Source organism: Eutrema salsugineum, unplaced genomic scaffold (assembly GCF_000478725.1).
Source record: "Eutrema salsugineum unplaced genomic scaffold, Eutsalg1_0 scaffold_10, whole genome shotgun sequence".
In the NCBI taxonomy this organism is placed as follows: Eukaryota; Viridiplantae; Streptophyta; class Magnoliopsida; order Brassicales; family Brassicaceae; genus Eutrema; species Eutrema salsugineum.
In genome coordinates this window covers 3,267,903-3,293,507 of record NW_006256908.1, presented here as the reverse complement: position 1 = coordinate 3,293,507, position 25,605 = coordinate 3,267,903, and the positions used below count along the sequence as shown (strand labels likewise).

General features: G+C 35.0%; 3 protein-coding genes across 3 annotated transcripts; 2 read left to right on the top strand and 1 right to left on the bottom strand.

Moving 5' to 3' along the window:
• Positions 1 to 780: 780 nt before the first annotated feature.
• LOC18027419 (indole-3-acetic acid-induced protein ARG7) lies at positions 781 to 1,192 on the top strand. The gene has a single exon (XM_006409764.2). It carries the CDS (start codon positions 796 to 798, stop codon positions 1,165 to 1,167), a length of 372 nt encoding a protein of 123 aa, XP_006409827.1. The 5' UTR covers positions 781 to 795; the 3' UTR covers positions 1,168 to 1,192.
• A 15,158-nt stretch (positions 1,193 to 16,350) lies between these two features.
• LOC18027418 (UDP-glycosyltransferase 86A2) lies at positions 16,351 to 19,168 on the top strand. Its single transcript, XM_006409763.2, has 2 exons — positions 16,351 to 16,894; positions 18,116 to 19,168. The coding sequence occupies exons 1-2, from the start codon at positions 16,378 to 16,380 to the stop codon at positions 19,033 to 19,035; spliced, it is 1,437 nt and encodes a 478-aa protein (XP_006409826.1). The 5' UTR covers positions 16,351 to 16,377; the 3' UTR covers positions 19,036 to 19,168.
• Positions 19,169 to 19,287: 119 nt separating this feature from the next.
• On the bottom strand, positions 19,288 to 23,025 carry LOC18027417 (ABC transporter G family member 3). Its single transcript, XM_006409762.2, has 12 exons — positions 22,890 to 23,025; positions 21,948 to 22,506; positions 21,782 to 21,861; positions 21,402 to 21,688; positions 21,145 to 21,316; positions 20,937 to 21,050; positions 20,722 to 20,850; positions 20,414 to 20,605; positions 20,243 to 20,329; positions 19,876 to 20,148; positions 19,678 to 19,785; positions 19,288 to 19,582 (listed from the first exon to the last, which is right to left on the bottom strand). Exons 2-12 carry the CDS (start codon positions 22,438 to 22,440, stop codon positions 19,340 to 19,342), a joined length of 2,178 nt encoding a protein of 725 aa, XP_006409825.1. The 5' UTR covers positions 22,441 to 22,506; positions 22,890 to 23,025; the 3' UTR covers positions 19,288 to 19,339.
• Between the last annotated feature and the right edge of the window lie 2,580 nt (positions 23,026 to 25,605).

Below are 25,605 nucleotides of genomic sequence, written 5' to 3'. Positions count from 1 at the left end.
TTTTTTCTTCCTCGTTTAATTTATATTTGGTTAAAAGAATATACTAGCAAACGTGCCTTTTTTTGGCGTCCACTGACGACTCAAAATATTTATTATTTTATATTGATTTCACAAATAAACTACAAAACTAATGCAAAATTACTTTGACATGTCAAGATTGTATGTTTTTCCTGATACATCTTATTATATTTCATTTTATGTAAACTAAATTACATGCGTAATGCGTCTGGTAGGAATTTGATCTGCTTCTGCTGGATTGACATGTAAGGTATAAGATAATTAATGTTGTAATTAGGCTTAACATTTAAAATATACATATAATAACGTGTACTTTGTAATATTAACTATATTTTTAATGTAGATTAAAATTAAAAACTTAGACAGAGTGTATATATATAATCCTCATCCTTTTGGAGTTGGAAATGGTTCAAAAGTTGTTCTGAAGAGTAAAGAGAGGAACTCATGATCTAATTAAGTGGGTTTTATGGGTCGTCATGGTTAAATTTTCCTCCATGGTTGAAGTATAAATATTGTTAAAATATAATTAAAAAAAAATCAAAACTGATAATGAAAACCGCTTTCGTGGAAAATTCAAAGGCAAACCAACTCAGCCACATGGTTTGGTCTCCTTTACTCACTTCTCCTTCTCACTTCTTCCTCTTCTTTCTTATCTTCTTTGTACAATTCCTTCTCTTATATATACTCCCTCTTACATGGCTACACTTGGATATATACTTCTCCAACCCCGAAAAACGGAGGAAAAAAAAAAAGGAAACCTAGCTAGTTTTGTTTATCATGGCCAGGCAAAGAATGATCAAAGTTGACTCGTCAAAGAAGAAAATGGGTGGAATTGAGAAGCTCAAGAATGTTGTAGAGAGGTTGGTTCAGATCAAAGGCTTCTCGCCCAAGAAACCTTGTTCCGACGAATACGGCCGTGCAAGTGTCCCAAAAGATGTGAAGGAAGGTCATTTTGCGGTTATAGCTGTTGATGGATACTATGAGCCAACACAAAAATTTGTTGTTCCAATAATGTTTCTAGAACATCCAATGTTCCGGAAGCTTCTAGAACGAGCGGAGGAGGAGTACGGGTTCGATCACGAGGGAGCCCTCATGGTACCTTGCCGGCCAAGCCACCTCCGGACGATATTGACCGAACAGTGGAGTTAGAGTTTATGCACGTAGTTATTATATACATGGTCTATTTGATATTAAATAATAAAACTGGATTCGTTTACTAGAGGGATTCTTAAGGATTCTAAAATTTCAAGCTCTAAAGTCTTAACTATGCTTTGGGTATATCTAACGAATAATCTATCTTCTCACACCTCAAGCGAGCAGTTAAGGTGCAAATCGTACGTCTGACGAATTTGACATGTTATTTATAGTCTTAATTTGTAGAAATACAATGAAAAATAGCTAAAACCCAACGATTTGAAATATCATATTTAATACAACTGGTTAAAAGTGTGTTGTTTTAGTGTTCGTAGACTCGACTTTGACTCTTGTATTACGCTTGAAACAGTAAAGTATTAGTTAAAACTTATTTTCATTTTTTTGGTGCCAAACCCTAGAATTAATAAAATACAGTATTACTCTATCAATACTATTATTTATGACACATGTATAAAAATGTAAATATTTATTAGAATAGCCCTGTAAGAATCTAATAATCCATACTTTTAATGCAAGATTAAGCAGTGTTGGTCTAGTGATAAACTGATAATACAAGATGGTAGGATTTTTTGTGTCCCGAATTCCATCCTTCTTTGAGAAAATATTATTTTTAAAATTGGAATATCTAAAATTTAATTTTAAATATGGAAAAAGATTATGAGCCGAAGGTCTTGAACTCCCACAGTTTTTTAAAAGAAACAATATTATGTTGTAAGTATATACGGACGATGCCTAGACACAAACAAGCCTCGTCTCGATGTTCTAACGAACCTCCTTAGTCCACTATTCAGCATGTTACCTTAAATACAAGGTGGGGCAGATATTTTTTATAGCTTGGTTCCAGTGTGGTAACTTTACATTGGTAGAGCAGGAAAAGTAAAAGTTGATGTGGAGAGGAGATATGAAACGTCACTCATATGTTTTAAATACTGTAGATATCTATGTTCCCTATTAAATATGTAGATATTAACAAAAATATATATATATATATGTTAATAGGAGGACAATGTACAAAAAACCAAAAGTGAAGGTAGGACAATGTACACCAATCCGTACTTGTAGTTTCTCAATCAGTGCTCCCCTCCACACATGACCTAGACGAGGGGGATTAGGACCAGTCTAAATGTGGGCAGTGTAAACCGTTTTTCTTTTTTTGAATATTACATTGTTAAAAGTTTGATCGCTTATATAATAAGATTCGATTGTTTTTCCTTTTGGTTTTAAAGTTTAAATGAGATAGTGGTGTGTTATGATTCAAATGAAATCACAATTATTTGTGAGGTGTTTTCTTCAAATGGAAATCATAATTCACCCTCCACATTCGTGGTGTACTTCAAATAAGAGTCAATTGTTTCTTTTCTTCCATGACATATAGACTATATAGTGGTGTTCTTTTTTTTTATTCACCTGAATCACAATTTTCTTCAAGTGGGTAGAAAATTCACCATGTGGATCAAAGTTAGGGTTCGAGTTTAAATTTATTCATTGACGGATGACCATCATTGAACATAATCGTATGTTCTTAAAATGAATTCTACAAGTCTTGAAAAAAAAACATATATTCTACAAGTCTTGAAGATTTATTTTGATTTCAATATGAGATCTACCCCGGTTATCAAAACGAAAAAAATCACAATCTTTAATACATATTCAGATTTTTTTTTGCACAGTAAAAAAAACTCAAAATTTCTCTGCAAATCGTAATTGAGAAAGGTGAAGGAAAAATTAAGTTTGCGCTAGTATTTTACAAAATTTTTTTTATGAAACTAAATAAGAAATATATCATAATTTCTACTAATGTCAGTAATATATTTTCTATACATATAAACACAAAAAGCAAAAAGTTAGGTTTGAACTAATACAAACTACATAGTCCAATATACAAGTTGATGATGGCTTCTTAATTAATTCAACATATATGGAAACATGTGTTAATTGAATGTGTAGTCACTTTTGTACAACTCACACTGTTATAGAAACATCATACGTTGCCTGTTGGCATTAATCTGTGAAAGTGATAATCGATTTTGGCAACGAAGTTTCTCTAAAATTCATCCTTCAGGTGATGTTATATTTTTGATAACTAAAAAGCTCCAAACCTTAATTTGACCCTTATCTTTTTTTTTTCGAGTGATAGCTAATTAAGAACTTCTGATTTTTTATTTCTTTTTGGCATCAAAAATCGACATTTGATAATACATGTTAGGACGTAAATAATGTCTTTCCTCAAAAGAATACTTGATTACCGAATGAGCTATCTATACTGAGTAACTCCTTGTGACTTTTTATTTATTCCTTACTTTTTTATTGTTGCATAATGTCAAATTTATATCTTAACTAGTAACGACACACATCCATCTATAAATGTTAAATTCATTTTTTCGTAGAGTCAAGGAAATTCAGGGAACTTGGATTTAAAGTCGTAATGAAGAAGAAGAAAAAACATAAAATTTGATGCTTTTTGGTCGTGCCCTACTGCTCCTCCATAATCACAACAGCCAATGAATATAAAATAATAAAAATTATTATGCATGCAAATTGGTACGTGTGACCCACATTTTAGAAAAACATGTCGGGCAAAAACATTGAGCGAAACCGGCTGCTGTATCTTACAAGCTTATGTTCAACTTGAGAGAGCGGTCATAAGAGCCAGAGAGAGAAAAAATAATCATTATGAGTTCAATATCTTATTGAGCTTCAGATGTGTAATTGTTTGGCCAATGTTTTTGAATCAGATAGACATTACTCTTTGCATCGTTGTTCAAGAAAATGGGGCTAGGTTCAAAGTCTCAAAGACCAAAATTTTAAAGTTGTATATAACCGGAAAATGTTTGGATTCGGTTCAAATCTGGTTCGGCCGATTCAGGTCATATTCAAACAGTCTACAGCAAATAAGTTGATATTAAATGTTGACAATCATGATATATAATATAGCATTTATAAGGAACTTTAGAAACCTTTTGCAATACCTTGTTTTTTGAACCTTGTTATGAGATTTTTGTTATGGTTGAGACTCATAAAATAATGATAAAATTGAATTTTAAGTTTGATCGATGCTGAAAGAGGAGAAACCATAACGTGAGACGAAAGTGTTAAAGTTCTGTGTTTTTCCTCCCCCTTGATGCACGGAGCAAGCAATTCTGCAAGAAGAAGGCAACCATAACTAAAGGGGTATAAAGGTTTACTCGTTGTTTTTAATAAAGTTTTGAGGTTTTTAGATAAAGTTTATAATAAAAAATTGGTTAAAAGGTTTTTCTATTGAGGATGATTTTTAAATTCTTATTGAAGAACCGGTTCTTATCTATTTAGTTGATTTTGATTTATTTTAAATATAAAAAAACTAAAAATCCTCTTTAAAAACCCTGTTGAACATGCTTTTAGACAAATAAATATTAATAATTTAATATAATATAATTATTTTATTAAATTTTAATTCTAAAATTAAATATAGGTTAATGAAAAAGTGATAAGTGTAGAATCCTAAATAATAGGGTTCTTAAACAAGAGCTTTAAAAATTAGTTCTTAGTTTTCAATTAGTTTTTATTTATTTTTAATCCCTTAAAATCTAAAAACCTTTCTAAGAACCTCCCATTAGTGGTTGGTTTGAAAAATCAAATCAATACCTAGTTAAATCGTGTGTCATCTTGTGTTTGTGTTTTTAACCATATGTTTGTGGAATCTAGCCTCTAAGAAATTTCAGAGAGATTTGATCTTGAGACAATGAAGTTAAGTGAGCAAAGATACCCAAGAGCTTTGATATGATGGTTTCCATAGGTACCTAATTCTCGTGTTCGTTATAATATGTTATTTTCTATCAATGTATGATATATTGGTACACATTTAAACCAAGTTACGTTTAGCAAAGTTATTAAACAAAAAATTGCAAATTATATGAAATTTTGAAAGAATATAGATGGTTGATAACACCGTATTTTGACTACTTTTGTGGATCAATTTTAAATGCTTTTCAAATGCTTTTTATTTCTTTTAAGTGTTTTTACTATTATTTTCTAGTATTTGTAGTTCCAAGACTCTTTTCAGGTTATTAAGGCAAAAGGTGTGCATTTTTGAAGCAAAACACCATTTTGGATAAATTCGGACCATCAGAAGTTTTACATCCGATGAAGACCTTCCCACCGTCAGATCATCCCCAAAATCGGACATATTATAGCAGAGACAACTAGCTTTCAAATTCAATTGGTTTTAAGACAATCCAATGGTTAGATCTCTAGATATCCTTGATGCACTGAAAGCATGTTCTGCAGTCTTGCGAAGGAAGCAAGCGCACAATGAAGATTCAACCTCAAAGACCAATCCCTGCTGGTCCAGGAGCCACGACACACGGAGAACACACTCTCGACCGCGGTTACGACTCTCTGGCCGCGGCTAAACCCCAATTCACCGCGGTCATAAGCCTCGCGACCAGTGCCGACTAAAAAGCTGGCCCATGACCCTGTTTCAATCCCAATTCGTCTTCTCTTCATAGAAAACCCTAAGGACGACTGGAAATAGTTGGAGACCTATAAATATGTATCTTTGGAGACCTATTTTCGTGTGCCTCAGAAGAATCCCTTTTGGGAGCCACCAAATTTAGTTTTCTAGGGTTTTTATGCTTTTATGTTCTTAGTTCTTAGTTTAGGGAGATAGAGATTTCTCTTGAACCCTTTTTATATGCTATCTTTATTTTAATTCGGTTTTTACTCTTATGCATCTTTCAATTTCGTTTTTTATCTTCTTCATATTAGATCAGTTGTTTAAAGGATTTGAAGAGAAGTTCTTCTCCGAGCCCAGCTCTTAAAATCGAGATGCTTCTTCTTCTTCTCCTTGTCTGTTTTTCTCTACTTCTTTCTTCTTATTAATCTATTTTCTATTTACTTTATGCACGTTTTGGAATGATGAGGTATGAGTTTAAAGGCTCGATCGAAGGGAATCGACTATGTTCGATAAGGATCTTCGCGAGATAAACCAAAGTCGAATTCTAGAAATCTTTCTTCTAAACTTATACTTAAAGCATGGATCTAGCCTCGCGAACTAGATACTGATCTAGGTCCTTCGTGTTGCGAAAGTATTCATCCGGGGCTGGATCTAGTTTGAGAAGAGCAGATCAACCATAGGTGTGGAAACCTACCTATGGGCGAGCTGTGAATGTTGACGAGTCTTAAACATAATGCATCTTTTCCCTTTCAGGGCCAGAGTGGAAACCTACTGGTCAGGGTTGCGAGAGATAGTTGTCTATGATCACGACAGTGGCGTATTCATACGTCCGTGACTCGAGTTCTAAGAATTTACTAGGATCAATATTAAGAGCTTTGTTCATCCTTTAGATTTATTATCGATTTATTCACTTCTAGTTTTTAAAACTCTTTTTAAACCCTTTTTTAAAACTCTTTTCAAAACCTTTTCAAATCCCTTTTTAAAATACATATATAGAAATCGCACAACCTATCCAAAACCAGTTTTTCGTCTTAGACTTCGTTTACTAATTCTGGTTCTAAGGTTCTGCAGGTAAAGCGTGAATTATCTGTGGATCGACACCCTAAGTACTACAACGCACTGCTGTGCACTTGCAGATATCTAGGGTTATAAATTTAAAACATGAAGTCGCGAAGTCAACCCTAGCAGCATCAAGTTTTTGGCGCCGTTGCCGGGGAATCCAATCGTCTTCACCTGCACAATCTCAGAAGTTAGTAAATTGACTCTAAGACAACCTTCTCTTACTAATTTTCGGTTTTGTTTTTCTTAGTTTCAAGTCGTTGAAAAAAAAAAAAAAAAAACCGTGTACCAACCCGCGGTCGTGCCTGGTCGACCCGCGGTCGTGAATTCTTGACCCCCCGGCCGTACCAGCTCGACCCGCGGTCATACCAGCTCGACCCCCGGTCGTTCCCGCGTGACCCAAAACAAATTTTTCCTGTCCCGAATCAATGGTATGACGATTTCAATCCATTCTCATTCACACTTTCAACCATCTACCACATCACCACACCACCATACCATAATCCTGAGACATCCAGGTAAGTTTTCTCTTTTTTTATCTTTTCAATTCATTATATACTCTATTTCTCATCCTTACTCTGAATTATTTCACATCCTAAAGTGTGATTTAAGTCTGGGGGAGGATTTCATCTCTTTCTAACCACCTTTCTTTCATGAGTCTTTGCATTCTGCATTTTTATTTTATAATAACTAAAAAAAGAACATCGGTTTTACAAAGTGTTTTCAAAGCAAAATACGTTTTGAGGGAATTATGACAAAAATCTATGATGATAACCAACCTGTATGCTTCTATACTATGCATGATTGCTCTTTTGTGGTTTAATACTAGACTAGGCGGTAGCTAGAGTACTTGCAATACGAACTCCCACCAGAGGACTTCTATTCATGGAGATTCTTTCTGACAGGATATACTAGCTCATTTTATTTGGACTTAATATTGATATCTAATTTTCTCATCATTGATTTTAGGCAGGCATCATGTTATACATCTAGGACATCTTTTTCCTTATTTTTTTTTTTTTAATACCACTCTTTGTTGTCCTAGATGGCCAGTTCATATTTAGCTGGTACCATACCTTTAACCCAAAACTTTTATTTTCGAACCTCTTGCATCCTCTCTTTAGTTTATATCAGCAGATATGGGCAAAAACGCCGGAGAGGGAGGAACGACACAGTTTTCAGTCACTCAAGACAATGACTGAATGGAGTTAAGAAGGAAGAGTATCAACAATCTTTAGCAGCCTCAGAAATCTCATTCTTAATGGTAATTTTCGTGCATCTCTAGGACTCTATCTAAAGGTGTTTCCTTTTCTTTAAAAAAAAAATCGAAAAAAGGAGAGAAAAAAATAAAGAAGAAAAAAAGAAGAGATAGAGAAAAGAATGAAAAGGAAAGGAAACAAAAGCCTAAAGAGTCTTAGATTGTCGAAATTATTTAGAGCAAAGGCAACAAGTATTCATTTATGGGAGATGTAATAACCTAGACAAAAATCTAAGTCTGGGGGAATTATAAGGAGAACCTGAAGAAGAAAATCAGAGATCTTATGGCAAGAAGAACATGACTGAAAACTGTGGATATCAACTGCTCCATCCTCTCTTGTTGTTTTGCATAATATCCTGCTTCTTAAGAAATTAAGGTAACCCAAAACACTTTACACCTCACCCCTAAAAAGCCCTTTGAATACTTAGCCTTGATAGCCTTGTTTATTTTTCTTTTGATGAGAACCACTGAAACTTTTAATGAATGTAAAGAGTTAGTTGACTGGAAGTTATATCTAAGTGTGTAGAGTTTTGCATGACGGATCAACGGACTAGTTATGCTTGTATTTTGTTGAGAATTTTCTAGGCTATACCCAATAGATGCATTATAATTGGTTATGATATAGAAGTATGGTTTCTGAGAATTTTGAGTTCCCTATGATTTCAGTTAAAGGCTTCTTCTAAGCTTAGATCTTGCTTTGTTTGAGGACAAACAAAGGTTTAAGTCTGGGGGAGTTGATAACACCGTATTTTGACCACTTTTGTGGATCAATTTTAAATGCTTTTCAAATGCTTTTTATTTCTTGTAAGCGTTTTTACTATTATTTTCTAGTATTTGTAGTTCCAAGACTCTTTTCAGGTAATTAAGGCAAAAGGTGTGCATTTTGAAGCAAAATACCATTTTGGATAAATTCGGACCATCAGAAATTTCACATCCGATGAAGACCTTCCCACCGTCAGATCATCCCTAGAAACGGACATATTATATAAGATACAACTAGCTTTCAAATGCAATTGGTTTGAAGACAATCCAATGGTTAGATCTCTAGATATCCTTGATTCACTGAAAGCATGTTCTGCAGTCTCGCAAAGGAAGCAAGCGCACAATGAAGATTCAACCTCCAAGACCAATCCCCGCGGGTCCAGGAGCCACGACCGCAGAGAACACACTCTCGACCGCGGTTATGACTCTCTGGCCGCGGCCAAACCCCAATTCACCGCGGTCAGAAGCCTCGCGACCAGTGCCGACTAAAAAGATGGCCCATGACCTTGTTTCAAGCCCAATTCGGCTTCTCTTCATAGAAAATCCTAAGGACGACTGGAAATAGTTGGAGACCTATAAATATGTATCTTTGGAGACCTATTTTCGTGTGCCTCAGAAGAATCCCTTTTGGGAGCCACCAAATTTAGTTTTCTAGGGTTTTTATGCTTTTATGTTCTTAGTTCTTAGTTTAGGGAGATAGAGATTTCTCTTGAACCCTTTTTATATGCTATCTTTATTTTAATTCGGTTTTTACTCTTATGCATCTTTCAATTTCGTTTTTTATCTTCTTCATATTAGATCAGTTGTTTAAAGGATTTGAAGAGAATTTTTTCTCCGAGCCCAGCTCTTAAAATCGAGATGTTTCTTCTTCTTCTCCTTGTCTGTTTTTCTCTACTTTTTTCTTCTTATTAATCTATGCACGTGTTTTCTATTTACTTTATGCACGTTTTGGAATGATGAGGTATGAGTTTAAAGGCTCGATCAAAGGGAATCGACTATGTTCGATAAGGATCTTCGCGAGATAAACCAAAGCCGAATTCCAGAAATCTTTCTTCTAAACTTATACTTAAAGCATGGATCTAGCGTCGTGAACTAGAGACTGATCTAGGTCCTTGGTGTTGCGAAAGTATTCATCCGGGGCTGGATCTAGTTTGAGAAGAGTTGATCAACCATAGGAGTGGAAACCTACCTATGGGCGAGCTGTGAATGTTGACGAGTCTTAAACATAATGCATCTTTTCCCTTCCAGAGCCAGAGTGGAAACCTACTGGTCAGGGTTGCGAGAGATAGTTGTCTATGATCACGACAGTGGCGTATTCATACGTACGTGACTCGAGTTCTAAGAATTTACTAGTATCAATATTAAGAGCTTTGTTCATCCTTTAGATTTATTATCGATTTATTCACTTCTAGTTTTTAAAACTCTTTTTAAAACCCTTTTTTAAAACTCTTTTCAAAACCTTTTCAAATCCCTTTTTAAAATACATATATAAAGTTCGCACAACCTATCCAAAACCCGTTTTTCATCTTAGACTTCGTTTACTAATTCTAGTTCTAAGGTTCTGCAGGTAAAACGTGGATTCTCTGTGGATCGACACCCTAAATACTACAACGCACTGTTGTACACTTGCAGATGTCTAGGGTTATAAATTTAAAACATGAAGTCGCGAAGTCAACCCTAGCAGCATCAAGTTTTTGGCGCCGTTTCCGGGGAATCCAATCGTCTTCACCTGCACAATCTCAGAAGTTAGTAAATTGACTCTAAGACAACCTTCTCTTACTAATTTTCGGTTTTGTTTTTCTTAGTTTCAAGACGTTGAAAAAAAAAAAAAAAAACCGTGTACCAACCCGCGGTCGTGCCTGGTCGACCCGCGGTCGTGAATTCTTGACCCCCCGGCCGTACCAGCTCGACCCGCGGTCATACCAGCTCGACCCCCGGTCGTTCCCGCGTGACCCAAAACAAATTTTTCCTGTCCCGAATCAATGGTATGACGATTTCAATCCATTCTCATTCACACTTTCAACCATCTACCACATCACCACACCACCATACCATAATCCTGAGACATCCAGGTAAGTTTTCTCTTTCTTTATCTTTTCAATTCATTATATACTCTATTTCTCATCCTTACTCTGAATTATTTCACATCCTAAAGTGTGATTTAAGTCTGGGGGAGGATTTCATCTCTTTCTAACCACCTTTCTTTCATGAGTCTTTGCATTCTGCATTTTTATTTTATAATAACTAAAAAAAGAACATCGGTTTTACAAAGTGTTTTCAAAGCAAAATACGTTTTGAGGGAATTATGACAAAAATCTATGATGATAACCAACCTGTATGCTTCTATACTATGCATGATTGCTCTTTTGTGGTTTAATACTAGACTAGGCGGTAGCTAGAGTACTTGCAATACGAACTCCCACCAGAGGACTTCTATTCATGGAGATTCTTTCTGACAGGATATACTAGCTTATTTTATTTGGACTTAATATTGATATCTAATTTTCTCATCATTGATTTTAGGCAGGCATCATGTTATACATCTAGGACATCTTTTTCCTTATTTTTTTTTTTTTAATACCACTCGTTGTTGTCCTAGATGGCCAGTTCATATTTAGCTGGTACCATACCTTTAACCCAAAACTTTTATTTTCGAACCTCTTGCATCCTCTCTTTAGTTTATATCAGCAGATATGGGCAAAAACGCCGGAGAGGGAGGAACGACACAGTTTTCAGTCACTCAAGACAATGACTGAATGGAGTTAAGAAGGAAGAGTATCAACAATCTTTAGCAGCCTCAGAAATCTCATTCTTAATGGTAATTTTCGTGCATCTCTAGGACTCTATCTAAAGGTGTTTCCTTTTCTTTAAAAAAAAATCGAAAAAAGGAGAGAAAAAAATAAAGAAGAAAAAAAGAAGAGAAAGAAAAGAATGAAAAGGAAAGGAAACAAAAGCCTAAAGAGTCTTAGATTGTCGAAATTATTTAGAGCAAAGGCAACAAGTATTCATTTATGGGAGATGTAATAACCTAGACAAAAATCTAAGTCTGGGGGAATTATAAGGAGAACTTGAAGAAGAAAATCAGAGATCTTATGGCAAGAAGAACATGACTGAAAACTGTGGATATCAACTGCTCCATCCTCTCTTGCTGTTTTGCATAATATCCTGCTTCTTAAAAAATTAAGGTAACCCAAAACACTTTACACCTCACCCCTAAAAAGCCCTTTGAATACTTAGCCTTGATAGCCTTGTTTATTTTTCTTTTGATGAGAACCACTGAAACTTTTAATGAATGTAAAGAGTTAGTTGACTGGAAGTTATATCTAAGTGTGTAGAGTTTTGCATGACGGATCAACGGACTAGTTATGCTTGTATTTTGTTGAGAATTTTCTAGGCTATACCCAATAGATGCATTATAATTGGTTATGATATAGAAGTATGGTTTCTGAGAATTTTGAGTTCCCTATGATTTCAGTTAAAGGCTTCTTCTAAGCTTAGATCTTGCTTTGTTTGAGGACAAACAAAGGTTTAAGTCTGGGGGAGTTGATAACACCGTATTTTGACCACTTTTGTGGATCAATTTTAAATGCTTTTCAAATGCTTTTTATTTCTTGTAAGCGTTTTTACTATTATTTTCTAGTATTTGTAGTTCCAAGACTCTTTTCAGGTAATTAAGGCAAAAGGTGTGCATTTTGAAGCAAAAGACCATTTTGGATAAATTCGGACCATCAGAAATTTCACATCCGATGAAGACCTTCCCACCGTCAGATCATCCCTAGAATCGGACATATTATAGAAGATACAACTAGATTTCAAATGCAATTGGTTTGAAGACAATCCAATGGTTAGATCTCTAGATATCCTTGATTCACTGAAAGCATGTTCTGCAGTCTCGCGAAGGAAGCAAGCGCACAATGAAGATTCAACCTCCAAGACCAATCCCCGCGGGTCCAGGAGCCACGACCGCAGAGAACACACTCTCGACCGCGGTTATGACTCTCTGGCCGCGGCCAAACCCCAATTCACCACGGTCAGAAGCCTCGCGACCAGTGCCGACTAAAAAGATGGCCCATGACCTTGTTTCAAGCCCAATTCGGCTTCTCTTCATAGAAAATCCTAAGGACGACTGGAGATAGTTGGAGACCTATAAATATGTATCTTTGGAGACCTATTTTCGTGTGCCTCAGAAGAATCCCTTTTGGGAGCCACCAAATTTAGTTTTCTAGGGTTTTTATGCTTTTATGTTCTTAGTTCTTAGTTTAGGGAGATAGAGATTTCTCTTGAACCCTTTTTATATGCTATCTTTATTTTAATTCGGTTTTTACTCTTATGCATCTTTCAATTTCGTTTTTTATCTTCTTCATATTAGATCAGTTGTTTAAAGGATTTGAAGAGAAGTTTTTCTCCGAGCCCAGCTCTTAAAATCGAGATGTTTCTTCTTCTTCTCCTTGTCTGTTTTTCTCTACTTCTTTCTTCTTATTAATCTATGCACGTGTTTTCTATTTACTTTATGCACGTTTTGGAATGATGAGGTATGAGTTTAAAGGCTCGATCAAAGGGAATCGACTATGTTCGATAAGGATCTTCGCGAGATAAACCAAAGCCGAATTCCAGAAATCTTTCTTCTAAACTTATACTTAAAGCATGGATCTAGCGTCGCGAACTAGAGACTGATCTAGGTCCTTGGTGTTGCGAAAGTATTCATCCGGGGCTGGATCTAGTTTGAGAAGAGTTGATCAACCATAGGAGTGGAAACCTACCTATGGGCGAGCTGTGAATGTTGACGAGTCTTAAACATAATGCATCTTTTCCCTTCCAGGGCCAGAGTGGAAACCTACTGGTCAGGGTTGCGAGAGATAGTTGTCTATGATCACGACAGTGGCGTATTCATACGTACGTGACTCGAGTTCTAAGAATTTACTAGTATCAATATTAAGAGCTTTGTTCATCCTTTAGATTTATTATCGATTTATTCACTTCTAGTTTTTAAAACTCTTTTTAAAACCCTTTTTTAAAACTCTTTTCAAAACCTTTTCAAATCCCTTTTTAAAATACATATATAAAGTTCGCACAACCTATCCAAAACCCGTTTTTCGTCTTAGACTTCGTTTACTAATTCTGGTTCTAAGGTTCTGCAGGTAAAACGTGGATTCTCTGTGGATCGACACCCTAAATACTACAACGCACTGCTGTACACTTGCAGATATCTAGGGTTATAAATTTAAAACATGAAGCCGCGAAGTCAACCCTAGCAGCATCAACCGTTAATTAGGACATCTCTAATCCAACTCTATTTTTGACTCTAAATGCTATTCTAGAGGAAAATCCTTTCTAACCCACATTTATTTCTACCTCTAAGAGCATGATTATTGCAAGAGACGTTAATGTGTTTCTTTGTTATTTTTTTATTATTAAATTTAAAGAAAGGAAAAGAAGAAAGAAGAAAGAAGAAGAGAAAAAGTAACAAAATTTTCTCTCAAATCTTTTCTCCACTCACCAAAAGACATGTGACATTAATATATGTTTTTTAAAGTACTCAAATAAGAAATATTTTTTATGAAAAGTTTGTCTTTTAATTAAATTTAATGTAAAATAAATATAGGAAACTGTCTTAAAAAACCCCAATAATCATGGTCTAAAATAATATTTTTCTATTTTTTCCTCTATGGAATTTAATTTTTAATTCTAAAATAAAGTTAAACTTTTTTATTTATAAACTGATTCTTTAAATTATAATTTTTTTTATTTATGACTACAACAAACAATAAAAATGAATAAATTCAAATTTAATAATAAAATTTAACAAATTAATTTAAAATGTATTATACCTCAAAGAAAAAGTTAAATTTTGATAGAATATTATACTCCTATTCATTTTGACACAAAAATACTAGTGATTTAATACACTAGTGACAAGATAAAAATATAATAATTGTAATTTGAAACGAGAATCTACTATATTTTTTATTTTTATTTGATGTAATGAATTTTAATTATTGAATTAATGCTTAATATAAATAACATCATAATATATAAAAGTTTTGCAAAAAACAAAATAAATGAGGTTAAGTTGTATTTTTTTACAATAGAAAATATTAATAATAAAATAAAATAGAATATATTTAGAATATTCTTTTTAGAGGTAAAAATAGGAATACATTAGAGAGAAATTATCTTTATTATAGAGTTCTTTTATTTTAGAATAAAAAATAGAGGAATACATTGGAGAGGGTGGAGATGGTGATGTGGGAGACTCAATTAAAAACTTCGCTGCAAAGAAGACCAGTAACTCGCAAACCCTTAGCCAGCATTTTGCTGCACGTACGTACGGAATCTGGTCTAGACATCCGGTACTAAATCACTCGGTAATATACGTACATAACTGATGGGCTGAGAATTAGGCCTTTTGACGAGAGACTTTAATGTGGTTGCTATACTTTAAGATGTAAATAACAACATCGTATATTGATCGCAAACTTATGGTTATTCCTAAATATTTTGGGATCGATTATACAAGGAAGAGTAACAAACAATAGTTTGGTTTATGTTTATAATGAACGATGACCATAAAAAGGGGTGAGAGGTACCTAAAAGAAACATAATATTTATGATTTAGCCTATACCTTATGCATTTACCATTTTACACGTTGGTGGTGTTCATCGGAAGACAAACACACCAGTGTCTTCAATGATCAAAATCGTCCTTTCCAAGACACATATTTACTTTATTTCCAACGGTCAAATCCCAACAATCATCCAAAACAAGTCTATTTACTCCCTCAAAGTCAACATTTAACAATCACCCAAAACCAATTCATAAGATGATTCAAAACCGTTTTTTTTTAGTACAATTGTACAAGTGACCATAGTTCCGATTTTTTTTTTTACAAAAAAAAAAATCTTTAGAAAATGTTATAAAATATTCATAAAGTAGAGTCCATAATATTTTTTAAAAATTATCTACTATGTTAGTTAGACTCTTAATTAAAAAAAAAATTGAACATGATATATAAATAGTTTGAGACGTTTCTGATACGACTGACCAAATTATAGAGATATTATATCTGCGTTCATAGATTTTCATAAATCTATATTCGTCACAATCTTCCTAGAATAGATGCATGCAAATAATTCAAGGGATTTGCATAAACTTTATGAGGAATATAAAGCAAAAGCAAGAAATTTGTTCATCTTTCATTTTCAGTTTCATATCTTCTATATACCAGCCTTTCTCTTTCTCGTTTACTATTTGAAGACTAAATTTGACAAATTAAACCACTTTGAGTCTTTGACTCGGCAACTTAACAAAAAATTCGGAATCCTAATCCAAATGGTCACAACTTTTTCATTGGGAACTAGATTTTCTCCATTATATCTTACTAGATTAGATCAAAGATATTTTTTTAAGGAAGATAAAATCATCAATCCTACAATTTTGAATTTTATAACAAAGAGAAGAAAAATGCATAGAAAGACCACTAACCATCCACTTCTATGGGGCATTTCCGCGAATCAATGCAAAGTCATTCATTTATTCCCAACTTGCCCCATTTACTTTTATTTTTCTTAATCACAGATTCTTCCTTTTTTATTTAATTAAAAAAAAATATAACCTTTAAATTTCTCTCATTTCTTTCTTCTCCTCATTTTCTAAAAGCTCCAAACACAAAAAAAAAATCTCTCAACTTTAATGGCGGACGTTAAAAACCCTAATAATCATCATCATCATCATCTTCATGCTCTCTTGATCCCATACCCATTTCAAGGACATGTAAACCCATTTGTCCACTTAGCCATCAAGCTAGCGTCACAGGGGATTACCGTCACTTTCGTCAATACTCATTACAACCACCACCAAATAAACTCCGGCGATATTTTCGCCGGAGTTAGATCAGAGTCTGGTCTTGACATCCGGTACGCGACGGTTTCTGATGGTCTGCCTATCGGATTTGACCGGTCTTTAAACCATGACCAGTATCAGTCGTCGTTGTTGCACGTGTTCTCGGCCCACGTGGAGGAGCTAGTGGCGAGTCTTGTCGGAGAAGGTGTGAATGTTATGATCGCCGATACGTTTTTTGTGTGGCCGTCGGTGGTTGCGAGGAAGTTCGGTTTGGTTTGTGTATCGTTTTGGACCGAAGCTGCTTTGGTTTTTTCTCTTTATTACCATATGGATCTCCTTCGGATTCATGGCCATTTTGGTGCTCAAGGTAATAATCTCTTCTTCTTCTTCTTTGATTTTTTACTTTGCTTCATTCAATTCCCTATAATTTCTCTCATTTTAATTTGTGCATTAATAATAACGGTAGATCTTTCACATTTCACGGGAAAAAAATCATTTGTGAATATGTTTTTGGTCTTGGTCAACGTCTATAAGTTTTGAAATGTAAGATAGATTTGTTTGTTGTGTAGAAAAGAAAGAACAAAAGAAAAAGAAATTGCTGACCATTTTCATTTTATATATAAATAATTTCATTTCATGTTCACCGATCCAATATTCGAATATTCTGGTAATATGTATTACATATAAAATTTAGTTGTTGTGTAGGAAATACTAGTGATTTTTCTTTTAGAGAGAATTACATTGTCAAATTTTGCTTTTATATGAAAAGTAAAAACAATGGATGACAAAATTTACCGGCTCTGACGGAGAGTCTTTTTCCGAAACCTTAATGCAAGAGTGCTTTTATGTTAAAAAGAAAATATGATTTTGCTATCCTATTTTTTTCAAATAAGCCTAAAAATTGTATCTTTGTAAGTGACTATTTTTATCATTTAGACAGATTGGAGATTAGAGACTTTTTTTGTACGGTTTATGTTTCTTATGAATTTGTAGAAACATTTTATTGATTGAAAATAATATAAAAGTAGTTGGACAGGAAAAAAAATATATACTATAAGTAAAAGCGTTACGATTTGCCGACCAAAACAAAAGAAAAAGCGAACGATATAAATATGGGAAAAATAATAGAGTAGGGACTTCACATAAAAAGCCTCTTTTCTTTTGTCATTTATAATGGTGCATGTGAATAATGTCAGGTGTGGTTGGGTCCATAAATTAACTTTCTTATAGGGTCTCTTTTATAAATATTATCAAAACTCGTCCTTATATTTCCTTAATTATCAAAATCTCCTCTGTTTCTTACTGTCATGTCAGTTGGGGTCACTTTAATCAAAAACTATTATAAAACTCATCCTTATATTTCCTTAATTATCAAAATCTCCCTTGTTTCTTACTGTCATGTCAGTTGGGTCACTTTAATCAAAAACTATTATAAAACTCATCCTTTTATTTCCTAATTATCAAAATAACCCCTGTTTCTTGATGTCATGTACAGTTGGGTCACTTTATTCAAAAACTATTATCAAAGTGATCCCTACTTTCCAAATTACCTAAATCTCACCTGTTTCTTTTTTGTTCTTACAATCAGAAACCCGCGGCGATCTAATCGATTACATTCCCGGAGTCGAAGCAATAAACCCGAAAGACACGGCGTCGTATCTACAAGAAACCGATATCTCCTCCGTGGTTCACCAGATCATCTTCAAAGCATTCGAAGACGTGAAGAAAGTCGATTTTGTCCTCTGCAACACAATTCACCAATTCGAATCCAAAACGATCCAAGCCCTAAATTCCAAAATCCCATTCTACGCAATCGGACCGATAATCCCGTTCAATCTCCAAACCGGTTCGGTCACAACCAGTCTCTGGTCAGAATCCGATTGCACACAATGGCTCAACACTAAACCGGCCGGTTCGGTTTTGTACATCTCTTTCGGTAGCTACGCACACGTCACGAAGAAAGACCTCGTCGAGATCGCTCACGGGATCTTGAAGAGCAAAGTCAACTTCGTCTGGGTGGTTCGTCCCGATATCGTGAGCTCCGACGAGAACAATCCGTTGCCGGAGAGTTTCGAATCGGAGGCCGGAGATCGTGGGATCGTGATTCCATGGTGTTGTCAGATGACGGTGTTGTCGCATCGGAGTATCGGAGGTTTTTTGACGCATTGTGGATGGAATTCGATACTGGAGAGTATTTGGTGTGAGGTTCCGTTGCTTTGTTTTCCATTGTTGACTGATCAGGTCACGAATCGGAAGCTTGTGGTTGATGATTGGGAGATTGGGATGAATCTGTGTGAGGATCGGGGTTTTGTTGGGAGAGACGAAGTGAGGATGAGTATTGACCGTTTGATGTGTGGAAATTCGAGGGAGGAAGTCAAGGAATCGATCGGACGGGTGAAAATGAGTTTGGAAGGTGCGCTGAGATGCAGTGGATCGTCTGAGAGGAATTTGGGTTTGTTTATTAATGGGCTTAGGGCTAAGGTTGGTTTATCAAATGGAAAAGCTTAAGTCTAAAAAAAAAAAACAAAAATATATAAATTGTTATAGAGAATAATAATAACTGTAATTGATTTTGTTAATTGTTTGTGTTCTGGGAAGTGGGAACTCTCATTCATATATACGATTTAAATTCACTTTTCAATTTATCAAACTATCGTCAAAACCGAATTTATATGATAAACTGAACTAAAAGGCCCATTAATCCAAAATATAGATTGTTGTTATAAACAATTATTTCCATTTTCAACTACCAAAATTACAAGAAAAAAGACTAAAAGTCTAAAATAATCAAAATCATGTGTATCTACAACTTTTAATTGTTCCTATGACAAAGCAGTAAACGACCAGACACATTCTTGTTGAGGCCAAAACGTAGCAAAACATAAACAATAAGACGGTAAACAAAAGCCATAGCCAACAACACAAGCATGTTCCTCCATTTGGAGTTTGTGTCCGGAGATATCTGGTAATTTCCTCGGATAGCTTCGAAACCTGATATACTCCTCACTTCTCCAACCGCAAACACTTCCCCAAGGTACTCGTTCTCCAAAAGCCCCTGGCAACATTCAATGAAACAAAGATTGTTTTCAGAGTTTTCACTTTGGAAGAAGCAAAGATTGTTTTACTTTTTGGAGTGTTGAATGTGTAAACCTGAATGGAGTAAGTGTGGAACGAAATGTAAGCAAACGGGTAAGTCCAGACAGGTTTTGGCAGAGCGTTACGGATTCTGAAGTGACCTGCAGCTAGCATCATGATCACCTGCAATGATGCATAAGAACAATGAAAGATCAATCCTAGATAGAACAAACAAGACATGAATCTTGAAAAGATTCGAAAGACAAGACTCACGTGTACAGAAACGAGAGTTAAAGTGCTCCAGTAAACATCTCGCCAAATGCAAGCAATGGAGAGCATCAATCCTTCGTTAACCAATAGGCACATGAAGAAGTTGAGCACAAAGTACATCAACAAGCTGAAATCGTCTCTTAATCCAACCATGAAATAGAACACAAGACTTGAGGAAATGGCCATGAGGAACAAGAACGGTATGCTTCCCAGAAACTGCCCTAGTAGGAAGACAAAAGCACCCGAATGCTGGTTCGATACTTCACTTCTATATATCTGTTAAAATAAAGAACAAAAAGTAAACTTCAGAGCTCGAAAAGAAGATGTGATCAAAGATTATAAAAAAAAATCAAGAAGAGGAAATGGTTACCTTGATTTCTTTTAAAAGAGAAGGTATCCCAGCAATGCCCAATAGTGAGGCAAAGGAGACAAAAACAAACACAGCAGCAACTCTTGTCTGTAAAAGATATTAACATCGAACGATAAGTTGCATGTCTTGGTACTCGAATGTGACATGTTGAGATTGGTTTAGAAGACTTACTGCAACAGAAGACAGAGAGTGTCCTAAGCCAGAATATAATGTGCCAATACAAAGTGTAAGAATCATGTAGAGGATAAGTCGGAGCCAATAGTATTTCCATTCTCTTGACATAACTAAAAGCGATCTCCAAGTGAGCACTGCAACACGTGTAGCAGCACCAGCTTTTCCCTTGGATTTAAGCTGTGTGCCTTCCTGCAACAGAAAAACAAGATAAAGGCAACAAAAAGAAACTCAGATATACTAACATAAATGTCTGTTAACAGTTGTTGAAGTTTGTAAACTAAAATTATAAAATAGACAATTGTTACCCTTTCTGTAAGTCTGAATATCATAGTCTCGACAGAAGCAGCATCTGCAGATGATTTATATGTCGCTTCCAGAGTGCGAATAGCAACAGCAGTATCCATATTCACTGCTGAAAAGTCTCCATTATCGTCCTGTTGTTTACATTTTAACTCATATCAGAAAAATCAATGCTACAAAAAAAGAAACACATTCTCTAGCTGTATAGTAGTGTATGTACCTGCCAGTTTTTGCACATTGCAATAATCCTATCGAAATCTGTGTTTATAGCACGCAAAAAATGATCTGATGGACTTTGCATTATCGGGCATGGGAATCCAGCATTTGAAAAGTGCTTCAAGGCGTAAACCAGTAAACATAATTTAGAGAGTGATTTTTAGGCCTTCATATGAGAAATCTTTCAAGTTTCAAAACATGTTATATTTAACCTGTAAGCAAGCCAGTGTCTCCCCGAAGAAGAGCGTGTTGCCATTTGATAGAAGGCAGATTCTATCAAACAAACCAAACACTTCGGTGCTGCTTTGATAAATTGTGAATACAAGTGTACATCCCATACTTGCAAGCTTTTTTAGTGTCACCATCATAAGCAGTGCCGAAACACTATTGAGAGAGCAAGCAAAAGAAAAAACCAAATTTAGAATGCAAGATTCTACCTTTGTTGTAGAGAACAAGAAATGGTTGAAACCTGTCAAGATGATAAAGAGGCTCATCGATGAATAAGATATGCGGTCGCATCACAAGCTCACGAGCAATGGAAACACGTCTTCTTTCACCACTTCGAAGGCCCTTCATGTAACAATGACCACCAATCAATTTATTTGCGTAGTCACTCAGAGACATCGCCTGGATCGCATCCTCCACAACACTCCTTTTCTGACAGAGAAAACCCGGAAGCTGAAGCAGAGCTGAATAGTACAGAAACTCACGAACTGTAAGCGATCCAATCAGCTGTGTTTCCCTCTCAACAAACCCCTGCAATGCAGTAGATAAGAAAATTCACAAAAAAAAGTAACAAAAACTGAAATAAAAGATCAAGAAAACTACAATGACAAAATAGTGACTCACGTAGGATCCATAAGGCATATGTGATTTTGACCCATTCACAAACACCTCTCCATACATTTTTGCTGAAGGAGGCAATCTTCCTATAAGAGATGAAATCAAGAATATATGAAATAACAACAAAAGTAACTCTTCATTTGCTGCAATGTATAAACTGACAATATATTACCAGCAAGTGCCCTCAAGAGAGTAGACTTCCCGGATTTTGCAGGACCCATGATTACTGTCATAGTCCCAGGAAATGCATAACCGTTCGAACTCTTTACCACTTTATCAGAATATCTTCTCTTCCCTTTCATAGTAACAGTCAAATCTTTCCAAGCAATAGAAGCACCTGCGATCTTTCTAACGACTGTTCCTGCTCCTCCTCCGTCAAGAACCGGAGGTGAAGCCATTGATCCGCTATTGAGTTTCGACAGAGAAGGAGTATTAGGCGTTGTTGTAGCGTCGTTAATGGAATCGCCACCACCAGCTTCGTCCTCCATTCTTGCATCACCATCAGTGTCTTCCCACTCAGGAGAATCTTCAAAGGATATAGGTTGTCTAAGAGAACCTGGTTTTCTTACGTAGAAGAAGTGACTTGATGGGACTCTACTAGTTGGACTACTTGCAGAAGACGAAGATGAACGGTAAAGATCCGATTGAGACTGTATCTCCTCCATTTTTGACACTCAAGAACACAAATTTTTCAAGATTTTGGAAAAAAGTTTCCAACTTTCCTTGGCAACCTACAAATAAGTTCCCTAATTTATGATACTTAAAAGGGGCTAATAAGTAAAGTGACTACTTGAATCAGAGCGAATCAGTGAAGCAACTGAAATGGGTAGTTACAGTTTAATTAAAAGCTAAGCTTTTCCATAAGCTAACTAGATTTCAATTTAATGACTAACAACGAACAAAATGAGAAGTGATTCCTAATTAAGTAACTACGAAATGATTCACATAAACCCTTTTTTTCAATTTCTGCATTCTTGAGACCATAAAGCAGATATCTACAAGCTCATAGCTTTTCTTTATTGGTTATTTTGTGACTTTCTGAGGACCTAAACGAAGAACAGAAGAAGCAGAAACAGAAGTTATGATGAGATAAAAGGAAGGGGAGAAGACAAACCTGGATCTGAAAGAAGTAGATCCACCGAGAGAGACGAACAGAGAATGGGGGGAATCTCTTCTTGAGAAGAGTGATACTTGCGTTGTTGAAGAGAGAGCGAGAGTGAGCTCTCAAGTCTCAACTAAGACTCTTCGGGTTCTGCAAATATAGAAATACAATGGATTGGGAAATCTATTTTTTCTTTTTGTCTGAACCAAATGTGTTAACAAATTTAAGAAAAAATTCAATTATCTTTTTCTTTTAAAAAAAACTAAACTTTATGTCACCAATCACCACCTAGCAAAATGCATATTAATGTACTGAGAAAGAAAAAAAGTAAAGAAAATTTTATCAAAAAAAAGTAAAGAAAAAAATTATTGTACCACACAAAATAATAAAATGGTCTTTAATTTACTAAAAACAATTTTTGGGCTTTACTTTTACAGAACGAAATTTTGCCAGATTTGTGTATCAAAGTACTTTTTTAACTAAATTTACTGAATCAATAAAAATGTTTAACTACAAATAATATAAATTTAGAATCAATCCTGTGTAATTTAAGTAAAAGACTTCTTTAACTAACTCATCTTGCATATATCTACTTCTTCAGAGGAGTGATTCATAGCAAGGATAAGTCCTAGACTCCTAGTGCACCAAGAAGTAACTCGATTCCAACACAATTTTTCCCATGAACTGGCATCTCGAACTTCATGGAATGGAAACCCCTAATGCCATCAAATGGGATAATAATATTGGGCGTATGAGTCCATAAGAAAACTTCCTAAATTTGACAACAAAATTGTAAATAAAAAAATTGTTTTAAGAAAATATTATGCGGTGAACTTAAGTTTCATAGGCTTGCTTATAGTGATTGTATGATTTTGGTTTTTTATAAGACTTTTGTCTCCAAGAATTTTGTTTTTTATACCGGTTTTTATCTCCAACAAAATCTTGTTTTTCTCCAGTTTTTGTTTTCTAATTTTTTTGATCTTCAATTGGCTTTTGTCTCTGGAAATTGTGTTTTTCGTCAAGATTTTATATCCTTCGAAATTCTAATACTCCAGTTAAATAAAGATCTCAGTCTTCAAAAAGATTATAATTATTAGATAAAGATCTCAGACCTATATCTAGCGTCAGTTATTTAATTGGTGTCTTAGGACTTGGGAGAGCTTCTAACAAAAGAGTTTCTCTAGGTTAGTCTCGCAACTAAGTTACCATTTATTCGGCACACCACAACACATATGGTAGAAATAGTTGAATTTACCCGTCCAAAAATTATAGAGGTAACAAACTAATACCAACATGATTGATTCCATGAATGAAATAATGAAAATAACACATACACTTGCATTACATATACACTTCTCTTCATAAATTATCAACACCAAAAGAATCAAAACATCATATTTCTTATTTGCATAGTTAAAATCTAGATAAGAAAAATAAATCAAGGCGATATCTTGGACCGGGAAGTAGCTTTGGACGAGGAACACTTAGCGGAAACAAGAGGGTGATAATTGACAAACCGACTCGGAGCGGATCTTGGTCGGAACCCTTTAGGCATACAACTTTTTACTTCTGCTCCACGGAAAATATGATTCCTCGGATTCATTTTGATTGTTTCATCGACTGATAAAGGCATCATCATCGACGTGCTTGGAACACTACCTGAAGGTATTAAACGCCCTCCCGCGTAAAGAAATATAAGGTTTAGAGTGATAATGACAATATGAAATGATATTTTGTTGAACATTTGGTTTATATTTTTGTTTCTTGAGAGAGTCTTGGTATGATGATGTGAGGGATATATAAGTGGAGAGAAGAGAAGAGAGTTTTAGGGTTAGGGTTCATAAATGGGCTCGTGATTGATGGCTGGAAACAAAAGAGAAGAGAGTAAGTAGGAGAGATGACAGAGGCAAAATGGCTGGCACTTTTGGAGATTTTTCTTTTTAAAAAAGTTGGGAAGAAGGAAAAATTTAGTAATCAAGATTTGATTTTTTTTTTTGAGAAAACCAAAAAAAAAACGTGTTGATGGGGTCGGGAGGATCAGAAGAAGTAGGGAAGTCCGTGAGTTTCTGAAATTGCAATCAAAGTCAAACATTTGTCTTTGCATTTATGAATTATATGACACACTCACGCAAACTTGTCCATATTTCAAACTATTGTTTAAATGGCTTTGTGATTCGCCCTGAATTAAAAAAAATATTTATGTACACGCGCGGTTGCATGATTTTTCTGGACTAATAAGAAACTGTTGAAGTTACATTTTAGATCATAGAAACACAAAGAATCTGACTGTCCTTAACCACATAAATCTTTGATTGCATGCCTAATTAATCCATTGATTTTAGGGCTTAGCATGTTGTTGACTAATGCAAATTGTGCGTAGACTATGTCGGATTTGCCTTATATAGGTCTAATTTTCATTTGGTGGAACAAAAGAGAAAATGACCGGATTGGAAAGAAGTTGGACCAGCTTCATACTAATGAGAGGATTGGTTAAATTGTTTATCTCTCTCAGCAAATAAGAGCATCAGTAATGGTGAACCCCGGGTTTATCTCAAAGGTGGAGAAAAAAGTTTTTCTCAAAAACCAATCAATCAAGTTTGGCCACGCCACGCGTGAACCCTTCTTAAAACCGACTCAAAAAATTCTAAATTAAAACCTGTCTCTATGAATATTGGGTTTTATTCATTTATTTTTAATGAAAAACTTCATGAACCCCATGCTTAAACTC